Source organism: Podospora pseudocomata, assembly GCF_035222375.1.
Source record: "Podospora pseudocomata strain CBS 415.72m chromosome 1 map unlocalized CBS415.72m_1, whole genome shotgun sequence".
Taxonomy (NCBI): domain Eukaryota; kingdom Fungi; phylum Ascomycota; class Sordariomycetes; order Sordariales; family Podosporaceae; genus Podospora; species Podospora pseudocomata.
This window is the reverse complement of record NW_026946363.1, coordinates 2362650-2390616: the sequence shown is the minus strand read 5'-3', so window position 1 is coordinate 2390616 and position 27967 is coordinate 2362650. Positions and strand designations below refer to the sequence as shown.

The following is a 27967-nucleotide window of genomic DNA, read 5'->3' as shown; positions in this document are numbered from 1 at the left end:
CACCCAAGTATGGAAAAAGTCCAAGCGGATTTATCATGCAAGCACCGAAAGATCAGATGAGACGGGAACGTCGAAGATCCCGGCCGAGCGGATTGGACCGGCCCGGTGGGTGGCAAAGGATGAGCTCATATGAAGAAAAGAAAAAGGAAGGGACCGGAGTTCGATTGTTTTGATTGCTCAGATAAAATAAGAAAAAGAAAATCCCATATAGGTATGATAAAACAATCTGTTTGACAAACCAAAAAAAAAAGAATTCCAAAACAAAAACGCTTGCTTATTCCGACCCTTTTCCCCCTTTCCTTTTCATTCCTTTCTAACCCAACTCCCAGATAGCCAAGCCAAGTCAGTTTATAAACTCGTATTACCCATTTTCCCCATCTCCCGAAATGCATGTCGACAATGTTAGCGAACCGATCGATGATGGAGAGAACCTGCCTCCCTATCTTCATGCCGGCATGAAAATGATAACGTATCCCTCCTCCCCTCCCTTCTCTCGGCCTTCCCTTCCGACCTTCTCTTAATCAAACAGGGATGTGTGCTATTTTTTTATCCTTTTCGCGAGATTATGAAAATAAAGGAGAACGCCACAGCCCCATCTCCGAGCCTAAGGGTATCAAGGACGCCACCCATCAATTTGACCACCGGACGAAGACAGACGACAACCAACCACAAGGCAACCCGGCGATGATATAAGAACGCAACATCGTAACGACAACGCAAGCCATGACAACAATACCAAAGACAACCTCATGACGACAAGCTCGATCGAAGCAACGAAAGCAGAAAGCCAAAACTGAACGACAACGATAAAATCCAACGTCGCAAAGATAAAAGAAGAAACTGACAGAAGGAATCGACCGGGCCGGTGTCTTGCAGCAGCTTGAGTAGGATTCCGACGAGGACCGGGGTCTTGTTGGCGGCGATAATGGACCGAGACTGGCAACGGATGAGTCTTTCGAGGACGAGACAGCATCGACTTTTTGGCATGACAAGGTCGGCCGGCTGACACGATGATACGAGAGCAGCTCAGTGGATGATGGGTGCTTTGCTACCGATCAGAATCTGCCCGAGTGGTAAAAGCAAACCGAAGGCAAGGCGGAGACTTGGCGAAGCGACGAGCGCTTGTCAATCGGGAAGGACGGCTGAGAAGATGCAACTGCTGGCAACCGGTCGCAAATGATGAGCGAAACATGTTTGTCATTAGTAACGAGGGCGACTGACTCTTCGGTCGGCAAGGCGGCTTGACACGTGAGAGGTCGGGTTGGAAAGCGACAGGGCGCGAAGGGCAGTGATGGTACTCGACGACAGAAGTTGATGGTTGGGTCTTGAGAGGGATGTTTGTCGAGTATGCGAGACCAACCAGTCTACCGGCCCGACCTTCCTAGACGGCAAGCGACGACTAATTGCCAGCGGGGTGCGGAGCACCATAGGGAGCGAGAGCCTCGTTGCTCCAATCTCCAGCAAACATCAGTTGCTCGTTCATGGAAATGGGTTCCATCATGTGGGTCCAGCTGCTGTTGCTAACAACGCTCCTGGTGCTTGCCACGCTGGATGAGTATCCCTTCTTCACGGGGGCGTGGTGCTGGACGAGACGGCGAGCACCAGCACCGCCCACCCAGCGCTCGACATCGTGGGAGCAGATGCCCTGGTGGAGCTCCATGTTGGCGAAGGAGAGAGTGAGGGTGTCAGGGGTGGAGGCGGCCTGTGAGGGGGATGTGGCGTTGGGGGTAAAGTTGGAAGGGGTTGCTTGCATCAACAAGGCTTGATCGGCGGCGTCATCAACCCGGATCTGGGTGTCATCGGTCCCGGCGGTCTCGGTGGAGTCCTCGTTGGACATGGCCCGTTGGGTGTGGGCAACGGCGTCGAGCTCCTCTTCGAACGAGGTTGCAGCATCGTGACCGATACGACCCGATGGGATATTATCATCATTGAAGTGAGGTTTTCTCCCCTTCGTGTGAGTCTCGTCGACGAAGTCGCTCGCCTCCGCTCTGGAGATGACGCTCCAATCCTCGCTGGGTGTGGGTTGACGGTCGTTGCTGGACATTATGGCAGTGTGTGTGCGGCACTGGGCGAGCTGGTGAATGTGAGTGCTCGAGGATGAGGCTGGGAAGCCTTCGTCTGACCAATGTCTGGTCAGCATCGTGTTGGTTGAGGATGTTGAGAGGAAAGGAGAGGAGGGAGGATTGCTCACTTTAACGGAAAGAAAGCTTGGATTGACACGCGAGGGAACGCGGGGAGAGTGCGTTATCTGAAGAGGCAACGGATGACGGGGAACAGCCCGGAGACTGGGCAGCAGCCAGAGACGACAACGACGGTGGGACACAGGCAGTGTGCTGGACGGTGGGGCGAAATGCTTCTCAACAAAAAGCCGAGCGTGCTGGTGGTGTGTGCTCTTGGGGTTGGGATGGAGGATCTGCTGGGGACAGCTGGAAAAGCAGGATGCTTTATGGAAACGACAAAATGGCGCCCCACCGGCAGTCGAGAGAGGGGTGTGGTTCAGGGGTTGGGTTCGGGTTACACAGAGTGACCAGTGTACGATGGGGGGGGTGAGGTCACACGATGGGAGCCGGTCAGAGAAAAGACCAGGCGGGTGCCGGTATCGCAGAGAGAGGGTTGTCCCGGCCCGGGGCCGCTGGTATCCAGAACGCATCGACGCAAGAACCCGTTGACACGCTTTAACTGGCAGTCAGAATCAGTGTTCTCCGTCTTCCCGTCACCCCTCTCGTCGTGCCGTCGGGCCATGATGCCCACAAGCTCAGGCTGTATGTGATACAACAACCTCCCCGGCTGGGTCCAGAGACATCGAGATATTTGGCTGTGGGGAAACTGGGGGTGCCAGTCAGGCCGCCTGGCAGTGCTAGTTGGCAAAGTCTCTTGTTCGGCAGAAATACCTTCGTCCAGATGCTGGGCGGTCCTTACGATTTCAGAAGTACAAACAGCTGCCACCACGGCTTTTAACCCGGCGGCGTAGCGTAGCCTGGTGGTGGGGCGGACGGAACACCTCTCTGCAGAAGGGGTGTCACGGTGCGAGACACATACCATGTGCTGTGCCATCCCAAGACATACACTCTAGGAGACACTGGGCAAGAAAAAGTTGTTTATGCTGAGTACAGACCGATCATGATTGACGGGGAGATGAAGGTTCTCGTGAAATTCTTCCTGCTGGTTGAGTGTCTCCCGGCTGGTCTAGGTCATAAATGACCGCGACAGTGACCGAACCATCATGGCGAGCTGCAGAACGGCTGGAGCTCCCCCTCACCAACATTCGTGGGCGCTGTCGGTCTTGCCGTTCTTTAAGATTGGTCGTGATGATACCGTGAGACTCTTTCAGGAGGAGGGACCTTTGGCACCATGCCTTGTGCTCTGACCTTGCGCCGGACTCGTAAAAGCAGCGAGATACACGATGGCCGCCAGCCCATGGCTTCGAGAAGAGTGGTCTTGGCTGCAGGAAGCTCCTTTCTGGTCCCGTGGACATTTGATGTCGAAGTGTTCATCTCTGACACAGTAAACGGCGAGCCCAGGAAACACTGTACAGAGCAGGCACATAGCCATCCTTGGCACCTCAATGAACAAACGGTGTGAGCCGTGATGATCGCCGGAGGTATGATGACTGCGGACTGAAGCCGCTGTTTTCTTCAGTGTGGTGTCCGGGTATGACGAACTCGCCAGCTCGGTCAGGCATCGAGTAACCGATGGAGAGATAAGGTGAACAGGAAGGCATTCACGAAAACCAGGGCGAACTGCCTGCCGAGTCGCTCGTTTTGTCGAAAAGAGCTCCGATTGTCGGCATCATGACAGAGGTTGACGTTGTGACGGTATCTCATCTTCTTGATGAGTTCGGTTAGAAGAGGGTTTACTTTGCGGTGCTATCGGCAACACTCCGCGGATCCAAGCCTTCCCGAGCCACACGCACTGCCGCTATCTTCAACCACCACACCGACTTGCTTCAGTCTCTTGTTGCAGAAACTTCAATGCTTTCCTGTCTGGCTTCTGCGAATTTGAGAAGTTCCAGATTGGGAATGCAATGGGAAATAAAATTCCTAAGCTGCAAGGCCGTCCAAAAAGGGTTTTGACCTAGCTCATGTGTGCAAATCTGTATCGAAATTGATTCAGATGCAGATAATAAACATGGCTTGTCCACAGCCTGGCACCCACGGCAGGCAGAAGCACCACCAACATGGAACGAGACTGGTGGGGTTGGCATCAACTCTAGGCCCAAAATCTGATTTGTGACGCTCATAGGAATTGGCCAGTAAGCACCACGGTCAGCCAGCCATTCCGAGCCGCGAAGCTCCGTTGAGCTCGCTGTGGTTGTCGTGGTAGAGGTGTCGATGAGGTGTCGTTGGAGGGAGTGGGCAGAGAATGGGCGGGGGCACCCTTGGAAGATTCGCGCAATTTACAGGGCACTCCTGGCTATCACCCCTGCACTAACCCCGGCCGACGGATCCACTAAACGGAATGATCGCTGCTGCCCCACCAGGTCGATATCCCTCCCGTGAAAGGGTCATGGATCAAAACTTCGACCGACGTCTTGTACTCTGTATGTATTGCGCCGAGTCTCAGTGTCGAGGTGTGGAGCCGATGCCATGGAAGAGCGGCGGCCGGTTCCGTAACACATTGATTGGACAATGTTAGTTTTTTGGTCAATTTTCAGAGTCTGTATCCCACATGACCACTTCTGAAACGGGCTACACATTGCCCGTCTTTGGGTGACTTCCACAGCTAACTGCCAGAAGGTGAAATCAAATCTCATCAAGGAGGGATGCGTTGGCATATAGCATCATTCTTGACTCCCCGCCAAGGTTCCTTTTAGCGTGGCCGCTCACAGCATTTCGCCGCCATGTCTTGGGCAAGGCTCCGCGAACTCGCAAACACTGTCTTTCGGGCACAGAGCAATCGGTTTCCCCTCCCACCTCGTGGCATCTTAGGAAATCGTCCGGGGCCGAGCTTGACGTCTGAATGCTCATCAAAGCTGAGGACACAAAGCCGAGAAGCCCATACCGCCACGAACTGTATCGTTCGTCGTGTACCCCTGCCAGACCCTACAGGGCGTTTTCTTAGTTCAAGCGAATTTAGACCCGCACAGTCGGGGGCTATCTTTCAGCAACCTCTTACACAAACAACTGCCTGCCATTCTGTCCGTAGAAAGGCAGGGTTTGGAAACTTGACTTGATTTCTTCGGCTTCATCTGCCGCGTTGAGCGCGATATCTAATCGTCTGTCATATGTAGCACCTGGCAAGTCATTCAGGTTGACAACCTGGGACGCCTTGTCACAGCACCTCAGGACTTCACACTCGTCAAGTCCCTACCCAAGTCCTGTTCCTGGTCCCGCAAGCATCCCGGTCACGTTGACTCGCATCGTGCGTTCGCTTTCGCCCAACCTGTCGGCTGTCTTGTTGATCGTTCCACTCCCCAGCACCTGTGTCCTGGCCATTCCCAACCTGAACTACCTTGGCCCCTTCTTGGCCATGCATGCGGCAACTGCACAGTGCGTGGTCAAGTCATGAGTGTGATCAGCTGGTCATGGTCTTCTGCACAACGGCTGGTACCAGAAGAAATAATAGGCCTGTGATAACTAGCTTTCTTACACTTTCTAGGCCCTTGAACTCGGCAAGTCACAGATCATGGTTCGGAATGGTTTCGGCCGAAGAAACAAGCCATTATTATTTCGCATTCTCAACTCTGCAGAACAAAGATCGTCTACGGTGGAGAGGCAAAAGCTATCGGGCTTCGTCATCTTACCACGGTGAGGATTGCGTTGCCCCTCAATATCGGCAAGAAAATGTACGTACCAGAGCCTGGTCTCAACATCTGCCCCGTACCTACCTCGCCAACACCCTCTCGCGCTGAGACCCCTTGTGGGAAATTCTCAAGAGTTGACCCACGTCACATCGAATAAATGGAATGTCACATTCATCAAGTCCAATCACAGCTCAGAGATATGTTACGAACAGCAGCCTTCTAGAAGAAAGGTATGGAATGGGTACACGCACCGGGGCACCACACACCTTCTTGTTGGACAACCCCATCAAATTCTCCTCGCTTTCACCTCTTTGAGAGCTGGCCTGCCAGTTGGCCATACTCGTGGAACACACCACATGCCGCCCGGCCATCCGCCATCCACACGTTTCCTCGCTCTCGCTTGTTCGTCACTCACTCCGTCCACGCGCAGCATGCCACAGACTCGCACGCATCGTGTACTACAGACCATCACTTGAAAGTTTCCGAGCGGCCACTGAGGACAGCACCTACCCGGTACAAAGGAAGTTCCCGAGTGGGCAATGATTACAACCACTTCGGTCCTACCACAAGCGAAGGGCATGAGCCACCTTGGGTGCCACAAACCCCGTAGCTCTCAACAACAGCCAAGCTACCATTGACTTGTAGAACGGCTGGCAGATACATGTCAACCTACACCGAAACAGCGCTGCAAATCTGAACCGCTGAGAAAAGGGGGCAATTTCTTTTCTCGATGGACCACCACGCCTCGTACACAAACTGCAACTCAACGCCTTTGTAACCACCTCAGCCTCCTGTTGCACAAGTCCTGTCGGCTTCCCAGAAAAGACAATCCTCCATGAACATGAATAGCTCTGGCCGTGTGGCTCAAAAAATCTTGAGCATTGTTGAAAGCTCTGATCTGCAGGACGCACCCAATGTAGCAGCCATCTTTTCGTGCAGCTCTGAATGGGCTCTCATTACAGGTTCTTGGCCTCAGCTGTGCTTTGTCAGTTCCAGCCTTTAGAAAAAGAATCTGATCTGTAATGGCTTCAAGGCAGCCGTGAATGGCTTCTCATCGCACACCCTTGGCTGCTTGACCCAAGGTCTTGATGATATGCTGCTTTGTCAGGTCAACGGCAAGCCACCAAAAAAAGCTCTGATCTGCAGCAAGGCATGTCCCACCGGCACACTGAGGATCCGATGCTGCTGTGTACATACAGCAGTCAAGTTGCCCCTTGAGCAAGAGGCCTCTGATGATATAACAACACACTGCTACTTACTCAATGATGAATGATACAAGCAGAACGGTCCCTCCGGCCCTGGCTAAACAAGACCAAACCGTTTACTCCCACGCCCCCAGCCGCCTCACAGAGTCTCTCTACATGAGAGTAGTGAAGGACCTCCAACCCGCACTGCGAGTTCAAAGCTGCATATTATAGGTAATCTTCTTCACTATCCCCGCCCGAGTCTGCAGTCTACTCCGCTACTGTCTCGCGATGCCGGGCCGGGGGAAGAGAGAATACCTACCGACAGCAACGGTGAAAAAAAAATTATCCGAAAGACTGACACGGCAAACAAGCAAAAACGCTTACTATCCCTTCTTTTGCTTGCCAAACCTCCCTCCCACCCACCGCCAAAATCCACCACCACCCCAAACGCTACTTCTCCCTTCCCTTCATCATGAATCACACCTCTCCTCATCTGCAAATACCCCTCAACAGCCGTACACGGCCCCTTTTCAAACCTCGGCCTCGTATCCATCCTCCCGACCTTGATAGGCATGAACTTTGTCTTTTCCTCCACCTCATCATCATCATCATCGCCACCACGGTCCTCCTTCTTTGGCTTCCCCGTTGTTGTTTTCCCTTGCTCATCTCTACTGTTTATGTAATACGGCTGCAGCCAATTCCATCCCGGCACCCTGGTAGGAAGTACGTCAACCGATTGTTTTTCATACACTTGTTGCTCCTCTCCTCTGCTTAGCGAGTAATCTGCTCTGAGCTCGTAAGTTGTCTTAAACGCGGGAACGTCTCTCGTCACTATCAACGGCCCCACGTGGAAAAAGGCAATCATGTGGTTGAGGGCTTTTTGCCAGGTCCAGTCGGGCAGTTTGAGTTCCTTGATGCGTAAGAAGCCGGAGTAGGCGTGGATGGGTTGGAAGGGGTCTAGGATGGCGGCGAGGACTTGCAGCTTGGTGTTGCTGTCGAGGGTGTATTTGTTGTTGGTGTTGGCGATGGTTGGGGGGTTGGTAGTATTTTGCCGGGTCGAGCCAGTATGCTGGTAGGCGGAGGTAGGAGGCGTTGTTGAGTTTGAGGAGGGGGTATGCTGTCCCGCCCGGGTCTTTTGGCTTCTTCTCCTCGTGGCCAAAGTAGGTGTACAACTTGGTGAGGTCAAACTCGTCGTTTAGGGGGAGGTATCCGACGTTTCTTGGGTCGGTGGACCGCGGCCTCATGGGGAAGTAACCTACCAAACCGTCGTATTCCCTGTGGGAGTCGCCGAGCTTGATGGGGAATCGGTACGTGCCACCTGCCTGGGGGTTGTTCGGATCTAGGAGGTGTCGTGAAGGCTGACCGAATTTGGGGGCAGACCCATGTAAGACCAGCTGTAGAGGGACGTCAAAGCCACATAAGGGGTCTTGGAAGCAAACGGCATGGCTTCCAGGCCCTCGATCGATATCAAGTGGGCGACAACCGAGGTAGACTGAGTGCGGCCAAGAGGTCCAGTGCGATGAGAGAGCACCACTGAAAACAGACAGTCCCTCTCCCCAAGGAGTCCAGTCGTCGAGCCTGCCAGCGCCATACCTGCCGTATCAATTTGTCGTACATGGGCCAGCCATCGATACCGAGAGGCATCGGGATGCGCTTGAGAGGTGTTTGGTTGTTGGTCCTTGTCATCAAACGTCCGTACCAGCCCTTGCAACACCTCAGCTTTCACACAGACGATGTCGCCTTTTGTTGAGATTGGATCATGAACACTCGCGTCGAAGGAGGTTAATGGTGTACTGAGCCCTGTCTATAAGCTCCTCCTACCGGATGGCCCGACCAACACCGTGATCGGAGTTGCCATGACCACAATTGTCGCCGAGGGCCAAGGATATATGTACTGCATGACGTACGACCACATCCATCCACCCGTCCCCTTTCCATGTTTTCGTCCCAAGAATCAAGTCGAGAACTGACAACAACTACTCTCTCTGAACAAAACACAGCGGGACCGAAGAAAAGCCACGCATCACCGAGTTCTCAATCGGTTGGTCGTCCAGCTCAAGAGGCGAGGACCTCATCACCAAGCCTTTCGACACCAAGCCACCCCTGGTTGCCAGCAACCTCGCAGCCGTCTACGATCCAGCCGCCAAGAAAGAAGCTCATCGTCTACCAAAACGAAGACAACCTCCGCATCGTCGAGTCGACCAGCGAAAATGGTAAAGAAATAAAGAAATAAAAAAAACTCCCCGTCTTTTGAACCACCATGCCCGCCTTTCTTTCTTCTATGAGCGAAAAGCTGACGTGTAGCCTCTCTGTAACAAGATACCGTGATTCCGAACACAGACGACTCCCGTGATTGCACTGGCCTTGCTCTGGTTCCCGTAAGCACGGACAAGGGCACCAAGCTGTATCTCTACTACTTCATGCAGAAGGGTGGAAAGTTCCAGCGCGTGGTTCGCAACGAGGACGGAACTTGGGGAGACTCGGCCGCTGCAAGGGATAAGGCGGTTTCGGATCCCAACACTTTCCTGGCTGCCTCCCAGGTTGGCGGCGTGATTATGGTGTACTACATCGCAAAGGGAGAGTCGAGCACCCATAGCTTCAGGGACAAGGTTTAGAATAAGTCCCTACACCAGGGGAGCTTGATGGTATTAGTTGACGACAACGGTAATGAAGACAACAAACACCTTTTGTGCGTTAAAACACATTGACGGTGTACCCCGCCGTCCCGTCTCTTGGCCATCTAAAAGAAAAAAAAAGAAAAAAACCCATTCGATAACTCCTATCCCAAGTACTCCCACGAACTTTCTCATGCAGTAGGTGAACCTCTCGCACTGGCGCTATGAGCCCTAAACCTTTCCTTCCTCTCCTGCTCAACCCCCAATTCCGGGTTCTCCAAATTGCCCAACATGGGCGTCTGCATATGACTCGTCTTCCTCCTTAACCCCCCAGCCTTGAGCCGTCTGGCAACCTGGTAAGCCCTATCCAGCTCCTCCTCCACCGCACAGCGAATCTTGAGCGCCGCCACAGCCGGCCAGACACTACGCTCACCCCTCAGGATCCAATACTCCAGCGTTTCCTTGGTGGGGGTTTCCATCAGCCGAACAAAGTCACCAGCCGTCACCTCGGGAACAAGCATCATGCTCGCGCCCGGCACCCGCTCGTCCACAAGGAACCGACGGATACCCGCCGGGAGCAGTTGGAGCGTGTCGAGCTGGCGGAGGCGGTGTCGGAGCTCGAGGCCGACCATGCGCATGATGAAGGCCATGCCAGACATGGTCTTGTTGCGGGTTTCGACCATGGAGGGGCCGTGCATGTCGCTTTGGAGGAAGGGGATGAGGTAGGGGCGGGCTTGGCTGACGATGAAGTGGTTCACGTTGAAGAGCTCGGCGATACGGAGGAGGGGGGATTCTTGCTCGGTGTAGGAGGCGTTGGTCCAGTGGTTGAAGTCGACTTCGTTGGCGGGCTTCCAGGGGACGATGTTGCCTTGGGAGTCTTTGCAGAGGATCTTGGTTTGACGGTGGCCGTAGAAGGTGGGTGTGGAGGCGTTGGAGGCGACGGCGGCGGTCCAGATTAGCTGTGGATGTTAGCCATGCTCATGACTTTGGGTGAAAAGGGCAGTACATACCACGTTAGGAGCCGTCAAGTAATTCAACAACGTCGGCACACCCCCATGCCCAGCCGTAGCAACCGTGATGTTCAGCACCCTCTTGCTCCGATGATACGCCTCCTCAAAAGTCAAATCCCCAATGTTACTCTTTATACACTCCTCCAACACCTTCACATCCAGAAAATAGCCCTCCCTCCTAAACCTCCGCACCCTCCTCACCAGCGTAGCCCACCTCGACCACATCGACTCCCTCAACCCCTTGTTATGCTTGACCGGATCCTGCCCCTGCTTCGCAAACGCGCTCAGGTCAATCCCATCCCCCTTCAGCACCCTCGGCAGCTCCTCCTCGGAATGAACCGCCACCAACGCAGCAATCAACGCCCCTGTCGCCGTGCCCACAATAATCCTCGGCAACAGCCCCCTCAAAAACAAAGCTTTCACCACCCCCAAGTGACACAAACCGAAAATCGCACCCCCTTGCAAAACCAACGCCGTCCTCCCAAAAGCCTGTCTCGTATCATGTATAAAATCCAGCTTCGCCTGCGTAGACATGGTAGCAACCATCCTCCCCCCCTCAGGCAAATGACTACCGCCCGGGGGGCTAGCAACACTCAGACCCCCCCAGTCCACCTTTGGCGTCCCATTCCCCCCTCCGGCGGCAGTACTCTCCCCCCTTGTCGTCATCACACTAAGCGTCTGCCTCTTCTCCCTACCGCTACTGCTCCCCTCCCCACCGGTGCTACTCTCCCCATTATTATCCTCAAAACTAACATGATGCCCCTGCCTCGCGACACCACCACCCCTTGGAACCCCCCTACCACCATCAACAACATACCCCACCGCCGACGTCTCCCCCGGCGAAGGCAAGCTCCCAATATCCTCCACCCCCTCCGCCACAGCCCTAACATACTCCTCAATCAAAAACTTTGTCCCCGCAAACGCCCGGTTGTACAGCTTCGTGGCGGTGATATTCCCCAAGTTCCTCACCAAGCCACTCCTCAGCAGGTTAACCAGCGAGTGCACGTCCCCCGTCTCCCTCGCAATCTCAATACTCACCAGCCGCTCGTTGATCAGCTTGAAGTCGTAGTGCGAAGAGACAGGGTTGTTCCTCCAGAGGTCCAGCCCGAGCAACGTATCCAGATTGAGCGCCGCCTCCTCCCACTGTTCAAACGTTCTGGCGGAGTGGAGGGCGGAGAGGTAGAGGGTAAGGGGGGTGGGGTTGGTGTAGTGGGTTATGATTTTCTATACATCATCAACAGTTGGTTAGATCTGAAAATAACGGATAGGGTGAGGGTTGGGGGAGACATACCTGCCGCCAAAAAGAGAGCACGTCAAGCAGCATGTCCCACGCCGACAACAAAAACAGCTTTGGCCCCCTTCCGTGGTGTTGATGATGATGACGGGTGTTGTTGGGACGTTTACCACCACCAGCCGTGCCTGTTGGCTGCTGCTGCTGCTCTACCTCTTCAAACCGTATCCTCGCATCCGGACCAGAATCGGCACTCCCAGTCCCAAACAGAGACGACAACAAAATGGTGTACACCGCCCCCAACAAACCGACGAACCACTGAAACGCCATTTCCCTTCTTTTTCTTGCGAAGTCTCCCAAATCCCAACAACCCTTTCCTACGCCATACACGGAGTAATTAATCAGTCTTTTGTGGCACGCGCGCGTTCAAGTTACCATGGGGAAAAAACACCAATCCAACAAAATAACAAACGAAAAAACAAAAAAAAAAAAGAAAAAAGAAAAAAGGAAAAAAAGGGCGAGGGAGGAGCGTTAACCTGTCAATAACTAAAAACCAAGTTCCCAAAACCGAAACCACGCCGGAAAACCTAGCTCGTGACGGTCACCCAACTCGGCCGCCCTGAGGCGAACAGGAACAAATATCCCCACAATCACATTTTCCCATCCCTTGTCAGACAACGTTGAATCAAGCATGTGAAAGCCACAAACCCCCACTTTTCCGCACAAGTGCTTGCAGTTGTCGCTTATCCCCGCTTCCCCAAATTCCCATATCCCGATTCCCGATTCCCGATTGGTCTTGTACAAGGGTCACCCCATCACCAGTTCTCGGTTCCTGCAGCCGAAGGAATCTGCATCTCAAATCATGATCTCAAAACATGAAGATGTTGTCATGGTGTAACTATCAGTTGATTAATCTATGTCTTGATTGGTTCGGGCCCTAAATAACCTATATTTTATTGTAATCGCCCCATGTATGACAGCCCATTATTCGCACAATACCTCAACATGCCACCGTTCCCATGCCCACACATAACGACGATGTTTTGTTTTCTGTCCCCATCATCGCCAGAACACCAACGACAAAAACCACCTGTATAAACCCCCCTCTAAACACGCAGCCGTCCCATTCCTCTAATCGAATCACAAAACACCAGGCTAATGCTGACCATACCACACCCCCCACCCCTAATCACTACTTGGGGGCGTCCCCCCCTTCTTCATCATCTCCTTCACCTCTGCCTCCATCTGTCCAGAAGTCATCTCCAATCCAGCCGCCGCATCCAGTCCAGCGCTCCAGCCCGTCACCTTATTCGCGAGCTCCAGCTTCTTCTGGCACGCCTTGTAAACCAGCTCCTCCACCGTCCCCTCGCTAATCAACCTGACAATCTCAACCGGCCTCGTCTGACCCAAACGATGCGCCCGATTCTCCGCCTGAATATCGTCTTGCGGATTGTCGCTCTGATCAAAAATGATGACTTTGTTGGCCGCCGTCAGGTTGATACCGGTACCTCCCGATCCCGTCGTTAGCAGGAACACCGGGATCGTCGGGTCGGCGTTGAACTGGTTGATCAGTTCCTGTCGCTCGCTGACATCAGTGTTTCCTTGAAGACTGAGGTACTCCACCCCTTCACTAGCCAGGCATTCTCCCAGAATCTCAATAACCTTGGCAAACCTCGTGAAAACCAAGGCCCGGTCTCCGTTCTTCTGATACCCCCTAATCAACTTCAACAAGCTCTTCACCTTGGCACACTCTCCCCAGGACCCATCTGGCAAGTCAAACGACCTGATGCACTTGTAATCTCTGCACCACAAATGAAGCTCAAAATCCGACAGCGCCTTGAGTTCATTCGTCAGGTGCCCGAGATTAGGCTGCTTGAGCTCCGACTGTGGTATTCTCTTCATCAGCACCTTGGCCATTTCCTCCACATCCTTGTCCTTGAAGTAGCGTCTGAACAGCTGCGGATGGATAGCCGACTTTCTCAACTGGATCCAAACGTTGTTGGTATCATTGTCCCTGCCCTTTTCCGCAACGACGGTCTGAGAAGATTGAGATGTTGCCGACTTCCTAAATCTTCTCGCATAGTCCTCATAGATACTGGCCTGTGTCTTGTCCATCTTGCAATACTCGACCCTTGTCGTCTTCTGGGGCATGTCTTGGAGCACCTGCTCCTTTCGGCGTTGGAGGATAAATGGCTCGAGAATGGTCCTGGCACGGGGTACCCGCTCGCTGGCCAAGATTGCGCCCTTGGAGACGTCCGCCAGAGAGAACTTTTGGCTGAACAACGCCTCCAGCGTTTCAAAGTGCTCTGAAAACAGCTTAGGTTCCACAAAGCGCAGGAGGGCAATCATTTCCATGAGGTTGTTTTGAACAGGCGTGCCCGACAGAATCAACCGCCAGTCGGCCGTGATGCGTAGCAGATCCCTGTAGAGCTTCGTCTTGGGATTCTTCATCTTGTGACCTTCGTCAAAGACGGCAATCTTTGGCTGGATGCGTCGAAGATTGGAAATGTCGTCTGGCCGCGAGAGCTGCGAGTAGCTCGTTAGAACAACATGATAGGCTTCCGGATCATCTTGGATCTCCTCCGCAATGTCATCACGGGTGGCTTGGGGGCCTTGGTATGTGATGACATTGATGTCCGGGGCGAATCTTTTGAACTCTGCAGCCCAGTTGGCCAAAGTCGAGGGCGGCACGAAGATGAGGTTGGGCCATGGCCGGTCGCCTTTCATTTTCCCCTTCTCGTAGTCCTCGACAACGGAGCACATGAGTGAGATGACTTGGCATGTCTTTCCCAAGCCCATGTCGTCTGCCAAAATTCCACCGCAGTCCAATTTGTGCAACAGACGCATCCAGTTTAGCCCATACCGTTGGAAGGGCTTCATGGTACAATGACCCTCCATATACTTGGGCTGGCGGTGGGGCAGGTCGACCAATTTTGGGTCTTCCATGCTGATGGGTGTCAAGGGCTTTCCATCATCCGCCTGAGAATCGTTTTTCATCTGGCCCGTTTCATCCATCGTCCACTTACTAGTCGATGCTTTAATTGCACGGGCCTGTTTCTCACAGGCTTGGATAACATAGTCAATCGCATCCAACGACTTGGCGTAAGACTTGACTGCTGACACAATGTCATCTCCCACAGAGAGTTTGGCAGATTTCTTGCCCTTTTTCTTGTGAGCAAGGGTGACTCGGCGAGCATGCTCCAGGTCCTTGAATGGTTGGTGGGAAACCATGACTTTCGCAGTGTCTTCTTTGACGCCAGCGATGGCGACCAGTTGCACTACGTCGCAAGTGTTGAGATACTGGAGGACTCGGGCATCAAACTCGCTTGAAGCCTCCTCATCTTCGTCGTCCTCGGCATCTTGCGGGGAAGATCGACGCCCCTTGGCCTTTGTACTATCAAAGTCCTCGTCTCGATCGTCATCGTCGCTAACAAGATCAATGACCTTAGCTTGTTTTCTTGGCTTCTCGACCGGCTTGACGGGAGAACTTTCGGGACTTGCTTGCCGGCCAGGGCGGCGACCTTGCACAAGCCTCCGTCGTGCAGGCTGTTTAGGTGGGGACGGTTTCCGGAGCGACTCGAGACTCTCATCCGAGGAGGGAGACGAAGGAGACAGCGAAGCCCAGTCTTTTTGTAGGCCGTGGCGGTTTGATGTGCTGCCATTTGATTCTTGTGTATTTTGATTCTGTCCCGCACACCGTATTAGTAACTTGACTTGTAGACCGAAAAGTTAAACATACCGACTTGGCAGCTACCTGCGCCTTCAAGGCTAGTGAAGTGGATGACGTCGATACACTGATACTCGGCTCCTTTCGCTGGAAAGACGAAGGTCGAATGTCTCCCCGTGTTCGCTCGGCATCCTCGTCGGAAGAGTCTCCTCCGACATAAATCGGCGCATCCAACTCGCCGTCTGATATCTGTACAAAATCTCGCTTCTTCGAAGCAGTAGACACAGTTCGACTCGCTGGGGGTTTGAAGCTGGTGCCTGGTGGAGCCATCGCGCTTGCCAATCGACCGCCAATTCGCGGGGCAACTGGTTGTGGTCGTAATGGAGAAGAGGCAGGAACCTCAATGATTGATCGGGGCGAGGAAGGTACGACAGACATGGGGCGTATGGAAGGTTTGTCCATGATCTGTGTCGGTTGTGTAAAATAGGGCGACTCGCTCACAATGTCGTCGTCTTCGATATCGTCGAATGCCAAACCTCTGCGTCGGGTGGTGGTTGGCGGTGAAGATGAAAACTCCATTTTTGGTTGTGTCTCGACTGGTTGGGTTTCGACTGTGGGTGGTAAAGGTGGAGTAAACTCCAGAGCAATCGTTATCTTTCAAAAGAAACAAAAAAAAAAAAACAAAGAAGACAACGGAGCAACGTGTGAAGTGCTCCGAAGTCAAAGACGCCGAAAGAGAAAGTCGGACGAAAAGTCGGGGTCCTTGATGATGTCCCACCCCTGAATTGGAAAATTTCAGATCATTCGTAGTAGCGACTGTTGGGATTTCTGCCGTTAGACCGATACCGCCCCGTTATCAAAGTCAATGAAAAGTCAACAAGAAGAAGAGACTGTGCTAAAATTAGACGCCGAACAATTGGCACAATGTCTCCTTCTTTTGCCTCCTCTTTGGGTGTGGTAACCGGTCGATTGGGCAGTACTCGAGTCGAAACCAGAATTTGAACAAAAGAGAGGGAGAGAAAGGCAAGAAGAAACAGCCCTATCTTTCTCAGAATTCAACCATCAAAAACCCGGCCCCACAGACCTCTGCCAGCAAAAGCAAACGAGAGCGCGTCAATCGGGAATTTCAGTGGGCCGGACGCGCCTGTACTTGCTGCACGTCGACACGTGAGCTGCGAGCGACGTTCCCATGCCAATTAAGCACGGACTCACCTACCCAATACGTACCTCTCTCACACTCACAACCAACATCATCAAGCAAGCCTCACCATTGACCATACCATATCATCACATACTACAATCCAAATCTCAAAGATCGCCCAAAATGGCCACCCGCCGTATCATCTCCCAAGAAAAAACCCTCCTCGACCAGCCCGACCCAAACACCCTCTCATCCTCCTCCCCAGCTCAAAAGTCCAACATCACCCCCGCCGTCCCCTCCGCCGTCATCTTCAAGCTCCTCGCCTTCACACTCGCCATGATGGTCGTACCTATCGGGTCTTACTTCGCCACCGTCAACACTCTGTTCAAAGGTAACTAACACGGCTTGTAAATCTTCTGTTCAGCCTTGCTCTGTCACTCACTCACTCACTTACACCACCCTCTGTGTGCCCTCTCCCATGCCTCCCATATCTTACGACTCATATCCCCTTTCGTATCCCCTCATATCTTCCTTGTTCATACCCATTCTCACAACGCCCTTTCGTATTCTCTCCCATGACACATTCATTAAACATACGGCTAATTCCCCCCAGGCAACTCAACCTACGCCGGCGGCCTCGCAGCCATAATGGCAAATGTAGTCCTCATAGGCTACGTCCTCGTAGCCATGGCAGAGGACCAGTCCGACCGTCTAGAAGAGGAGAAGAAGCAAAAGCAAGAGGGGAAGAAGGATCGTTGACCGCTGTCTTTTTCATTTCTTCTCGTCTCAACTAAAAATTATCTTGTCCATATTTTATCCCCATACACACAGATGGGACACGGTTCCTGCTACTTACTACCTACGATATGGTCTTTAAGAGGGGATTGAGTGGCAAAGTTATGGAATGGATGTGGCTATTGAGTACCAGTATTGAGGCAGAGAGGACTAGATAGCCCGTGTGGCATTAATGCATCAATCATGGGATCAAATGTCCAAACTGTAAACTATATTTGTCTCTAGTTTCAATCACATGACACAACAAGTTGATACCAACTTCGACAGAAAGCCATCTCTGCCGAGAGTCTTACCACCTCAATTCACCATTACTACTGGATCATAATAGTCCCCCTCCCCCTTTCCTTGCGCTTTCCAGCATATATATCCAACCATATCTCATCTCTCAACCCCCCAAATCACACCCACACACACACACACAAGAAAACACCAGCAAGAACACACCAAAATGTTAAAAACCAAAAAAAGAATCCCTCTCATTATTTTTCTTTCTTTCATGTACCAAATCAGAACAAAGGACTCGACAGAAAAAAACCCTTGTGCAGCAGTAGTAGTAATTCCCATTTCCTAACGTGCTTCCCCTTCCCTTTCCCTTTCCCTTTCCCTTTCCCTTTCCCTTTCCCTTCCCTTTCCCGTCCCAACCGTGTGCGTATACGTGTACTTCAACACAAACCAACCCATTCATCATCAAAATCACAATCCCGTCCTAGAAAACCACCTCCAGTCGAGTATTTCGCTGAGAAAAACGACAAGACGCCAAACCATCCGCAACTAGTCGAACATCCTACATCTTCTAAATGTCCAATCTCCTTATTTTTCTCCTCTCTGCCAATATGCCTGTCCACAACAGCCTGACAAAACGCAACGCCCCCATGCAACAAAAACATCTGAACGGTAGCAAACCCCCACCAAAGCCCCACATCCATACCAGACGTTTTTTTAAAAGGCGAGAGTGAGAAGAACCATCGGGTATCAAAAAACTCGACATTATCGGCGGCGGCAACTTAAACAAACTGTCGAAATATCATCGGAAAAAGCAATCGTCAAAAATGTCGACCCCTCTTAGTTGTTCTTGCTAAACCTCCTCGAAAACCAACTCTTCCTCTTCTCCGGTGGCGAGGGTCTATCCTGCACCTGAGGTGGCGACGCAGTCGTGGTTTTCCTCAACGTCGAACCCTTCTGAGGAACCGCTGGAGGGGGTGCCTGTTGCTGAAAGTTGGGCAAATCTCCCGAGCTTGAACTGCTGCTTTGAGCTCCCACTGCAAACGATGGTGGCGGGTACACCGAGTTGTTGCTGAACCCAATGCCGTAGTCGTTCATCTGCTGTTGTTGCGGTGCTGGTTTCCTCTTCGGCGCCGACTGAACCCGCTCGATGGAGCTATTATCGCTGCTTGTTGGGTCCGTCTGATACCCGGCTGGCTCTCCTGACGTACCACTCCCTGACGCCGTTGTAACTGTCTCATAGGACCGATGGTTGCTGGGGAGCACATATTCATTGGGACCCGGCCTGTTACCGTGCGGGTCGGACTGCATTCGGTTCCACCTTTGCCGTCCAGCTGCCGGGTGACCGCTGTACCCTTGGTCGTAGTGATGTTGTCTGAGGTCCTGTTGGCTCCCACCGACACGATCATGGTACATCATGGATGGCGGCCGGCTGCCGTAGTAGCTGTCGTGCGAGAATCTACCACCATTGCCATCTGAGAGTCCACATGTCAGCCTCATGCAAATCAATCCTACACGGCATTGCATTACTTACTGCCATAATAGCTAGCTCGTCGGTTGGCTCTGGCATCCGGGTCTGCATTGCATGCGTTAGTCAGTATCCCGCCACTCGAGATGTCCAAGGGTGCAGGGTGCATACCGGGCCGGATCATGGACTTCCTGTTGCTGTATCCGCCATCAATTGCTGCCTCGAAACTCCGAATCGTGTCTAATGGTCGTTCCCAGCGGCTTCTGGTGGGATTAGAGCGGTCAGGTTCGGCTGCGCCAGAAATTATGGTTAGTACTTTGTGTCACAATTCCCCACGTTTGCGCCTCATACCGATTGGGTTGCCATAGAGATCCTTGTGTTGAATGCTCCTCAAAGGCGCGAGCGACGATGCTTCGTTTGCGGCAACCTGTGCTACATGAGTCTGTCAGTTTAAAAGTTCCTCATCTCAAGGGAGACACCAAAACATACCAGGTTCCGCCTCTTGCATTGCGAGGGTGGGATCGGCTTTGCTGTGAAGTCTTTTGGCTTCCTTCTCGGCTGGGGTCTCGTGCAAGTCGACCTTGTCGGCTTTCTGATTGCTGCTAGAACCCTGGGATTTGTCCGACCTGAGACTGAAGCTTCTAGATTTCCTGGTTGGGTTCGCAGGGCGCTGCTGAGTCGAATGAAGCGGATGTTGTTGTTGTTGGGAAGGATGCTGCTGGCGCTGCTGGTAAGACTGCTGATATGACTGCTGGTACTGTGGATACTGTTGCTGCTGCTGTTGCGGCGGGGCCTGAGGGTACTGATAAGCAGGCGCAGGGGGGAGGTTCCTGTTCTGGGATGTTGCGGTCGCCATCTTGTCGGGCGCTGCGGGGGGTGCGATAACTTTATTGCTTCGCTGTGGTACGTGCTGATGAGGAAAGAAGATGGGAAATGAGAAGGATCTGCAGCGGGCCCGCAAGGTGACAGGGTCGTGATCGCAGTTCGCAAGGTCAAGGACGACAAAAAGATGCTGGGGGCAGGCGTAGCTCTGGTGATGTTGATGGATCCTGTCGCGCCGAAGTGGGCCGTGGGACTGGGGTGCCTGATTGTGCAGGAGCTTTTCCGAGAGACGGACCCACGAAAAACCTGTCGCAGGTTCCTGCTGAAATCAAGGAACCGTGTTGTGCGTGGGATGCTGGTGTCCAAACAAATCCAACCTCACGGAGCAAACAGCCAGGCGGTCTGACAAGGAATAGTAGAGAAATGCGTGGGCAGCGTAGCGTAGCGTTGCGGGCGGTAAAGTAATGGAAGTAAGTGGTACTGTACGGAGTAGTGATAAGGCCGGATATCCAAGCGTAAGGGCAAACAACTATTGGAACTTCTGACGACCCTGCCACCCTTTTTATGAATCGACTCCAAAGATAACAACCCGACTCCCGCCTGCCAATTGTAGGTGACCTCTTGCAGCAAATGGGAAAAATCGATCGGGCTGTGCTGCTGGCCTTGGTCCCAGAAAGAGCTCTCTTGGTGGAGTAAATGGCGCTAGGTGCCGAGAGGTGACAGCGGAGCGGATGGCGTTTTGACACTGGGCTCCACTGACTGACGTCAATCCAAGAGAGACTGGGATGGCGCTTGATCTTCGCGTGGCTCTGGCTCTGTCTTCTCAAAGAAAAAAAAAAGCAACAGGGGGCCGCTTCGTGATTGTTCCACGTGCGTTGTGGCTTCTCTTCTTTTATGTATATCTTTTTTTTTGGACAAGTCTTTTCGACGCGTGAGACTGGGTGGGTGACAAATGGACAACTGCTGAAATACGAGCCTTGGAGAATGCACTAGACACTTTCAGTGCCAGTTTTCGACTTGCATGCGTCGAACAGTGCAGCAACAAGAATCGGCGCTAAACCGATGCAGGAGTCGTTGACGCGCAAAATGTACCGATTCAGGTGCCAGGTGGCTCGTGCCAAGCCTGTTCTTGCTGGGCCGTCCTAGGGTTTGTGAACTTAGACGGGGCAAAAGAGCAATTGAGGAGGCTGAACTCGTTTTGCTGAGATATCGATATGGACTATCGGACAGATATCGGACAACGAGAGAGAGACGGAGAAGTCGAACGGTTCAATGCTCAATGCTAAAAGACGGGAGGCACAAACGAGTGTTTGGATGAAACGGCCTGGTTTGAAAGTAAATACGGAGTCCACGGTATAAGAACCTGGACTGGTTGCCCAAAGGTTTCCAAATAATGTGAAAGGAGGGATGAAAATCGCGTGGCGGGAAGGGCCATATCTTTAAGAATGGATTCGCTGAATTCCGAATGCAGTTCGACCCCAGAAGCACCTGAGGATGGCCGCGTGGAAGGGCGGGCAATGGTGTTTCTCTCGGGTCTCTTCCAGCTTATGATTTGCCGCTTGCGGTTGCTGTCTGCATTCTGCAAGCTCACCATTTCAACCCCGTTTTTCACCGTCGCAATCCACTGAACACCAGGAGACTCGTGTGTCACCCGGATGATCCGCTCCCAAACCCCGCGCGTCGTGCTGTCACAGATCATCTCCAACTCAATTGCAACAGCTCAATCGCCGGCCATCGCTCACAATCTCCAGACTGGCAACGACTGGCCGCTATTCACCCCATCCCGTTCCAGGCGCCATGGGGGAAAGAATACGGACTCGCTGCGCCTCAGACAACTACGCGGCCAGCCAGAGAGGAACACACGGCGCCCGTGTTACCGAGCGACAGCGTGGGATGTGCCCCTTTTTTCCTTGAATGGATATCCGATACCTATGCTACAATACGATTGCCATCCCACCGAACCCACTCATGCGGCTCAGATGCAGAATTCGACATGTGAGAAATGCCAGCGTTATATACAGCCCTTGGCATTGTATCAATGTGCAAATCCTGAGTTGGTGATCATCCCTCGGAAGTTTCAACTTTTGGGAGAGCCAGCTGCAAGTTGGGCATTTTGGACGGTTGTGGACGGTGGACGGGAGCTATCTTAGGGTACCCTGCGTCCCACAGAAATTTAGAATCCGTCCGACACGGTACGGACCAGAACTGCACGACAGGTTCAAGCTGCAGGTCCTCGACGAGGTAGCCACCGCTGTGGTGTCAGCACAACTAGCTCCCTCTTGTTTCCTGCGGCGCGAAAAGGGAGATGCTGCCAGCCTAGAGCGTGCGCCCGGACGAGCATCCCGAGCCGAGAGTTTTCTCCTGGATGTTGGATGGAGCGCTGACAGGATTATGACGATGACGTTCGATCTTCAACATGAGGGGTAAACGACTGATTCATGGCCAGCCAAGATATATATTCCAACGTCCACGCCACAACTGTTGTGTTGGCACACTCGAATCCCGATCTAAGTTGGTACGCATTTCTGGAAAAGGATTGGGCTTATCCCTTTTCAACTTCGGCACCATACCAAACTACCCGACTCGTGGATACAAGAGCCATCTTTCAACGGCGGGGGGGCGGGAGAGGGTAGCATTGCAGCTTCAGGTTTTCTGGTTGTGAAGCCACCCTCCCTCCCTACTCATTGCCTTATCGCTGCATAAAGGTAGGTAGTACACGCTTTACACGTAACCAAGGTTTTCAAAGGCAACAACAACAAAGTCAACAACGGTGGGCCAGAATAACCATAAAGTCCGGCACGGAGCCGGACATCAAGTCACAACAAAACACCGCCCGCATATATCACCACCTTTTGCCTCTTTCCAACCTTTCAAATTTCCGGTGTACCCATTTAGTTTCTTGGTACGTAAAGAAAAGGGGTAAAGTAGCAATATGTTTCCTTGACTTGAGCCTTTTTCCCAGAAAGCAGGTTTTTCCTAGTCTTTTTGAGACAAGTTATCATACACGTCGTTTCCCAGAGTCGATCGAACCAACCAGGCCCTGAGAGGATGGAAGCACAAGAAGCAGGCTTCACAGGGCGATGATCTTGCTTCTAGCTCCTGTCAATCTGTCAATCATGACCCCACTCTTCCCCAGTCGGATCAACACGAGAACGTGGTTGTCTTCGATCGAATGGGGACGACCAATGCGTATCCAGTTGTTTGGCAACGTGGGAACCCCAGGCCCGGGAACTAGCGGGATGGCGTGGGTGGGCTTGATGCAGAGAGCTTAACCGCAAGGCCGGCACGCTGGATATTGTTCCAGCCCGCTGGTGTTTTTTCAAGTCAAGTTTTACTCTCCAGCATGGACATAAGGCTTCAGCGAAACCCCCCAACAAAAAAAAGCTGGAGAAACTGAAGATATAAAGTCAGCTACTTGGACTTTTACATCTCTCACTGTGGCGTCGTGGCGCCGTATTATGTGCTCCTGGCTGCATCCCCGGCCGCACACATGCCGCCATCACCCTCCATCTCGGCCCGGCCATCTCATAAATCGTTCGAGAAGACCAAAATGTCGTTATCGTAAACCGAGACACCTCTGCTTTCGTCTTTCGTCAACCCCCCTCTCAGTGTCTAACCCTAGTCTCAGACGCATCATCTCAAGCAAGCCACACCCATGATGAACCCCAGGTCCGTGACCGTGACCAGGGCCGTGAACCCCGGCCGACTGTTGAGAAACCTATCTGCCGAAGCTAGCCAGCCTGATTGTCGATCACATCCCAGCTGTTCGGGAACTGATCCAAAACAAATGAGGCGCCCGTGGCGCTGCTCATATCAAGCAAGTAACACAAAGGGTCTGTCGTCTTCCATCTCAGCTTCCATGGGTGGGCTGAGAAAGGCCGATGTCGTCTTGCTTTGAGACGAGACCACCTGTCGCATGTTCCAAAGTGACACTTTGGACTTTTTGACTCTCGACGACACAGAGACATAGACACAAGGGGAGGGGGAGGGGGTAAATGACACAAGATCTGAATCTCCATTTCGACCGAGAACCAGCATCAGACCAAATGACAAAAAACACCAACCTAAACGCAAACAAACAAACAGAGATGCTGAAAGAAAGGTGAGATCGGGGAATAAAAAACCTTTACCTCTCAGCCCACCCACCTGCTGTACCTGTGTTTCGTTTCCTCAAGTCCACCCTGATATTAGGCGCTGTAACCACTTCACGTTGAGATGAACTGTGTAGCACAGGGATAGGTAGGTACATTCCAGCACGAACGAAAAAAAGCGATATGATTGATCAACTTTGACTGACCCTTCACATCTTGTTCTCTTTGCCACCTCTTTTCTCACTGAAGAATCACAGAACAGCACTGCCTCATTTCACTGCCCACCAGCCTGCCCCAGACAGCATGCACAATATTCCGCATAAACACCTAGGTAGGTAGGAACTCGACCACCTCAACAATAACAACCATCAGAGCCTCATCCCACCGCAACACAAACACCCACCTACCCTCCCCTACCCTCCCCTCCCACAACAAAACCACCCGTTGCACCACGCCTCCACCGCCTTGCCCCGCCCTTGTACCTCAACCCAATCTCACAGGAAGAACGGACGTAAAAACGGCCTGTGGCATTTTCAAAACATATCCCCCTCGCCAGCTAACAAGAGTTAGTATTGAAGCGGACAGAGAGAAGAGAGTTGATATTGCAACACCATGTATGTATGAATATATATATATGACAGGACTGTCAGTATACATCAATCATCAAGTCAGCCTAGGTACCTACCTAAATGAAATGATATTGTCCCCCTGTAAATAAGAAAAGAAGAAGCCCAGAAGACCCTCCTCACTCCACCAACGCTGGCGCTGGTGGGAGAAACAAAAGAGTCTGCAACATGTGAGCAACAAGCCTCAAAGACCAGCAACCTGCCTGCGAGTTTCGTTGTGGTCAGGTGAGATGGGGGAGACCTAGGCAAGGATATAAGATTGATTGCAAAATTCCGCCGGGAATGGTATATGGGGGTTGTGAGGTTGTGGATGCGGAATTTGTAGGATATGGGCTGTTGAGGTATGGGCTGTTTGAGATATGGGATTTGAGATACGGTAGTTGAGATATGGGTTGTTGGTAGTAGGCTGACGGCTGGCAATCTTGTTACTAATGATGGGCGTTTCTGGAAGCTGGTCTAATCAACATCTTGGATGATGATGGGTAGGGCGACGACCATACTGCACACAGGTGAAATCTGGATGGGTTCTACCCCTTGGATGAGTTCTGCCCCTTGGATAAGCTCTGTCCCTTGGATAAGCTCTGTCCAACACTGGTTAGCAACATGCCACAACACACAAGAATCAAGAATCCATATTGAGAACGAATTGAGAAAATGGAAGACTGAGTGGTTCTGATAACTGCTGTCTGACCCAAGGCCCTTCCCAAAAAAATAAAAACACAACCTCGTGGCCAGATCCCGGGCAAGAATAGCCCCCCCCATTCCCAGCTCACAACCAACCGAGCATCCAAGCCACAATTGTCGTCGTCTGGAAAGACCTGTTGATTCTTCTCAGCCCCAGGCTGGCCATTAATGTTGTATTTTTGACAAGGCAAGACTCTTGTCAAGTGCCGCCCCTGAACTGCCGATTTTGTGTCCCATCCCGCAACGCACCCAAAGCACTGAAATCCCTTTGCACCCCAGATGTTGCGGATCCTCAAATGGCATTTGTCATTTTTTGCGATTGCCCTGATTTTAATGCTAGAAAGCAAGGCCGTCCGTTGTTGATTTCGTCAAGTCCCTGTCTAATTCCATATGCACCGAAATCATGAACCACCCGTTACCGACCAACTCCTGCCCAGCCCATTCTCCCCCATCTCTATTTAGATGGTGGAGGGGTAGAGCATGATGCGAACCGAGGCGCCGAAAGACTTAGCGGGGAGAGGGGTCTGGAACTTGGCGCGGACGACGCCGGAGTTGCCTGCATCAAGAGTGTCAGCACAAAGAGACACTTTCCAAGAGAAAGCCGCTGCGAAGAGAGCTCCCGATATATCGTACCATGTGGTCTGGTGACCTTGCCCCAGATAACGCGGATCTTGGTGCCGCGAACCTCCTTCTGACCACGGTAGACATACGCAACCTTCTTGCCAAGGTAGAAGCTGTGCCCATTGTTAACTCATGTCCTTCTGTAGTCCCCAAAGTCGATTCGCAACCTACTTGGCAGCGTTTGTGTCGTCAACGCCCTCAATCTTGATGAGAGAGGTCTTGGAGTGGACGGCGTGCCTGGAGCGTTGGTAGCTCAGGTGGCGACCCCTATGGAAGGAATCTGGTCAGTCTCGCGCTTCTTATCGAGTCGAATCGGGCATTTCGAAATTCTGAATCGCAATGTTGCGTCGTGGTGTTCGGTTCGATTCGCAGCGGGTCGAATTGCCGGTGGGGTTTCACTCACTTGACATATACTAGATCAGACATGTTAGCCCATGGTCTTTCACTCGATTGGCAATCCAGCAGCGACCATCGCCAACTTTGTCGTGACGGCGGCCATGAAGGTGCCCAGATTTCGCGTTGACGATGTCGCTGCTGTTGTTGCTGCAGATACTCGGGCAGACTCACGTCTATGACCAGCTTCGGTAGGCATTTTGATGGCTTGGTGATTTCCCTCTGAGATTCTTCCTTGCCACGGTCAAGGGCAATCAGCAAAATGTCGTGCTGATTAGAGGTCCGGCGTTTGGCGACGTGAATGTGGCTCTGCACTTACCTTCGGCACGCCAAATGAATTCGAAAATTCGCATGGTGGGATTTGGTAGGGCTTGGGCCAGTTTAGCGGGGCGGATTATCTGTGGCGCCGAGTTCGGCAGGCAGGAGCGACCTCTGAAGTTCTGCGGGGCACTCCCGCCTGGCCCTTGCACTCAGCGAGGTGTGGCTGGTGGGTCCTCAGCCACGAGTGATGCAATCGCAAAAATTGTCAGTGCTGTCTCCCCCTGATCCCTGTCCAGTTGGCTCGATGCCAAGAGAAAATCTGCGATGAGCACAACGGCTGTGGACTTCCTGCAACCGACGACCGACGACCGAGGAGGACCTGAAGTGATGATTCATCAGATAACAGCACCCGACCTCTGACAATCCTCGTGCCGCTGCTAGCCCCCGTACGTCACCCTCTTGAGCTTCTCGGTTCAGCGCGGCTTCAGCTTTGTAATCTCGAATCAGACAATTTGGTCGGCCCCAGTCGCCTGTTAGAGTCATTATTTCCCTCTCATGGGCATGGTTTGTATCCAACCTTCAGAACAACCAACCAGCTGTGAACAGCATTCAACATACCCCCCACTCCGAACACGACCTCTCTGCCGACCATCTGGCTCGAAACATGACAAGAGATGTCCGAGAATTCAAGCTGAAAATCAAAGCCGCGTTCTCAAGATCTGATAAGCATTTCTGAGGGAAATAAGCGGTTGCAGGGCGGGCGGGTAATATAAGCCGTACAGGGAAGATGCTCAAGACTCTTTTTAGGAAGCACTCCACCAGCATCACGGCATGCGAAGCCGGCCCGGAAGTCGGAGGTATGCTTGGCCATTCTTTTCGATATTCTGAAGTGGCCAAAACATCCAAATTGTCAGTCTTGGCCCGCCCGACCAAGGATTGGTTGCAGATGTGGGATGTCCGAACTCCTGAGACCACCACGGACTCTGAGCATCGGCTCCGGAGACCCTCAACCCCGCGGAGAAGTGCGTCAGTTGTGTCCAGAGACTTTGGATAATTCTCTGGTCCGCGGACTTGACAAGAGAGGATATACTTGTCACCAGATGTGAAGAAGCTTCTCCCGGGTGGGGACTTTTTATTATGGAATCGATTTTCTCTTTGGTCTCTCGGTGCTTGCTCACCGGAGCTAGCAAGTGTCAACGTGGGGGGAGTCAAACTTGACGCATTCTGCCGGCGAGCGAACCCTTGACCAACAAAACTATTCCGGGACCTCCGCACCACAACGTGCCATTTTTGCCTGTTTTATTTGACTGGCAGCTCGGCCTTTGGCGAGGCCAGCGTCCTCCACTGTGACTGCGTTATTTCCTTCGCCTACAGAAGTGGGTAGCGGACA

The 27967-nt window shown here is 52.5% G+C and overlaps 8 protein-coding genes across 8 annotated transcripts; 3 read left to right on the top strand and 5 right to left on the bottom strand.

Moving 5' to 3' along the window:
* Window positions 1-1399: 1399 nt before the first annotated feature.
* Window positions 1400-2044, bottom strand: QC762_109640 (uncharacterized protein; the record flags this gene model as incomplete). The annotated part of the gene is made up of 1 exon (XM_062885386.1): window positions 1400-2044. The coding sequence occupies one exon, from the start codon at window positions 2042-2044 to the stop codon at window positions 1400-1402; it is 645 nt and encodes a 214-aa protein (XP_062748346.1).
* Window positions 2045-8786: 6742 nt separating this feature from the next.
* Window positions 8787-9147, top strand: QC762_109625 (uncharacterized protein; the record flags this gene model as incomplete). The annotated part of the gene is made up of 2 exons (XM_062885385.1): window positions 8787-8833; window positions 8931-9147. 2 exons carry the CDS (start codon window positions 8787-8789, stop codon window positions 9145-9147), a joined length of 264 nt encoding a protein of 87 aa, XP_062748345.1.
* A 451-nt stretch (window positions 9148-9598) lies between these two features.
* TGL3 (triacylglycerol lipase) lies at window positions 9599-12251 on the bottom strand. Its single transcript, XM_062885384.1, has 3 exons — window positions 11847-12251; window positions 10556-11779; window positions 9599-10504 (listed from the first exon to the last, which is right to left on the bottom strand). The coding sequence occupies exons 1-3, from the start codon at window positions 12114-12116 to the stop codon at window positions 9737-9739; spliced, it is 2262 nt and encodes a 753-aa protein (XP_062748344.1). The 5' UTR covers window positions 12117-12251; the 3' UTR covers window positions 9599-9736.
* Window positions 12252-12971: 720 nt separating this feature from the next.
* FUN30 (DNA-dependent ATPase fun30) lies at window positions 12972-16444 on the bottom strand (the record flags this gene model as incomplete). Its single annotated transcript, XM_062885383.1, has 2 exons — window positions 15526-16444; window positions 12972-15470 (listed from the first exon to the last, which is right to left on the bottom strand). Exons 1-2 carry the CDS (start codon window positions 16030-16032, stop codon window positions 12972-12974), a joined length of 3006 nt encoding a protein of 1001 aa, XP_062748343.1. The 5' UTR covers window positions 16033-16444.
* On the top strand, window positions 16418-17638 carry VMA21 (vacuolar ATPase assembly integral membrane protein vma21). Its single transcript, XM_062885382.1, has 2 exons — window positions 16418-16985; window positions 17208-17638. The coding sequence occupies exons 1-2, from the start codon at window positions 16643-16645 to the stop codon at window positions 17351-17353; spliced, it is 489 nt and encodes a 162-aa protein (XP_062748342.1). The 5' UTR covers window positions 16418-16642; the 3' UTR covers window positions 17354-17638.
* A 114-nt stretch (window positions 17639-17752) lies between these two features.
* Window positions 17753-21653, bottom strand: QC762_109600 (uncharacterized protein). The gene is given in 7 exon segments (XM_062885381.1): window positions 17753-17968; window positions 17999-19086; window positions 19146-19187; window positions 19251-19370; window positions 19431-19511; window positions 19569-20381; window positions 20391-21653. Coding segments are annotated over 5 exon segments (1245 nt in total). The 5' UTR covers window positions 19936-20381; window positions 20391-21653; the 3' UTR covers window positions 17753-17968; window positions 17999-18451.
* A 3492-nt stretch (window positions 21654-25145) lies between these two features.
* Window positions 25146-26642, bottom strand: RPL33B (60S ribosomal protein L33B). Its single transcript, XM_062885380.1, has 4 exons — window positions 26491-26642; window positions 26095-26203; window positions 25936-26036; window positions 25146-25858 (listed from the first exon to the last, which is right to left on the bottom strand). Exons 1-4 carry the CDS (start codon window positions 26513-26515, stop codon window positions 25761-25763), a joined length of 333 nt encoding a protein of 110 aa, XP_062748340.1. The 5' UTR covers window positions 26516-26642; the 3' UTR covers window positions 25146-25760.
* Window positions 26643-27364: 722 nt separating this feature from the next.
* On the top strand, window positions 27365-27631 carry QC762_109587 (uncharacterized protein; the record flags this gene model as incomplete). The annotated part of the gene is made up of 2 exons (XM_062885379.1): window positions 27365-27434; window positions 27492-27631. The coding sequence occupies 2 exons, from the start codon at window positions 27365-27367 to the stop codon at window positions 27629-27631; spliced, it is 210 nt and encodes a 69-aa protein (XP_062748339.1).
* Window positions 27632-27967: the final 336 nt, after the last annotated feature.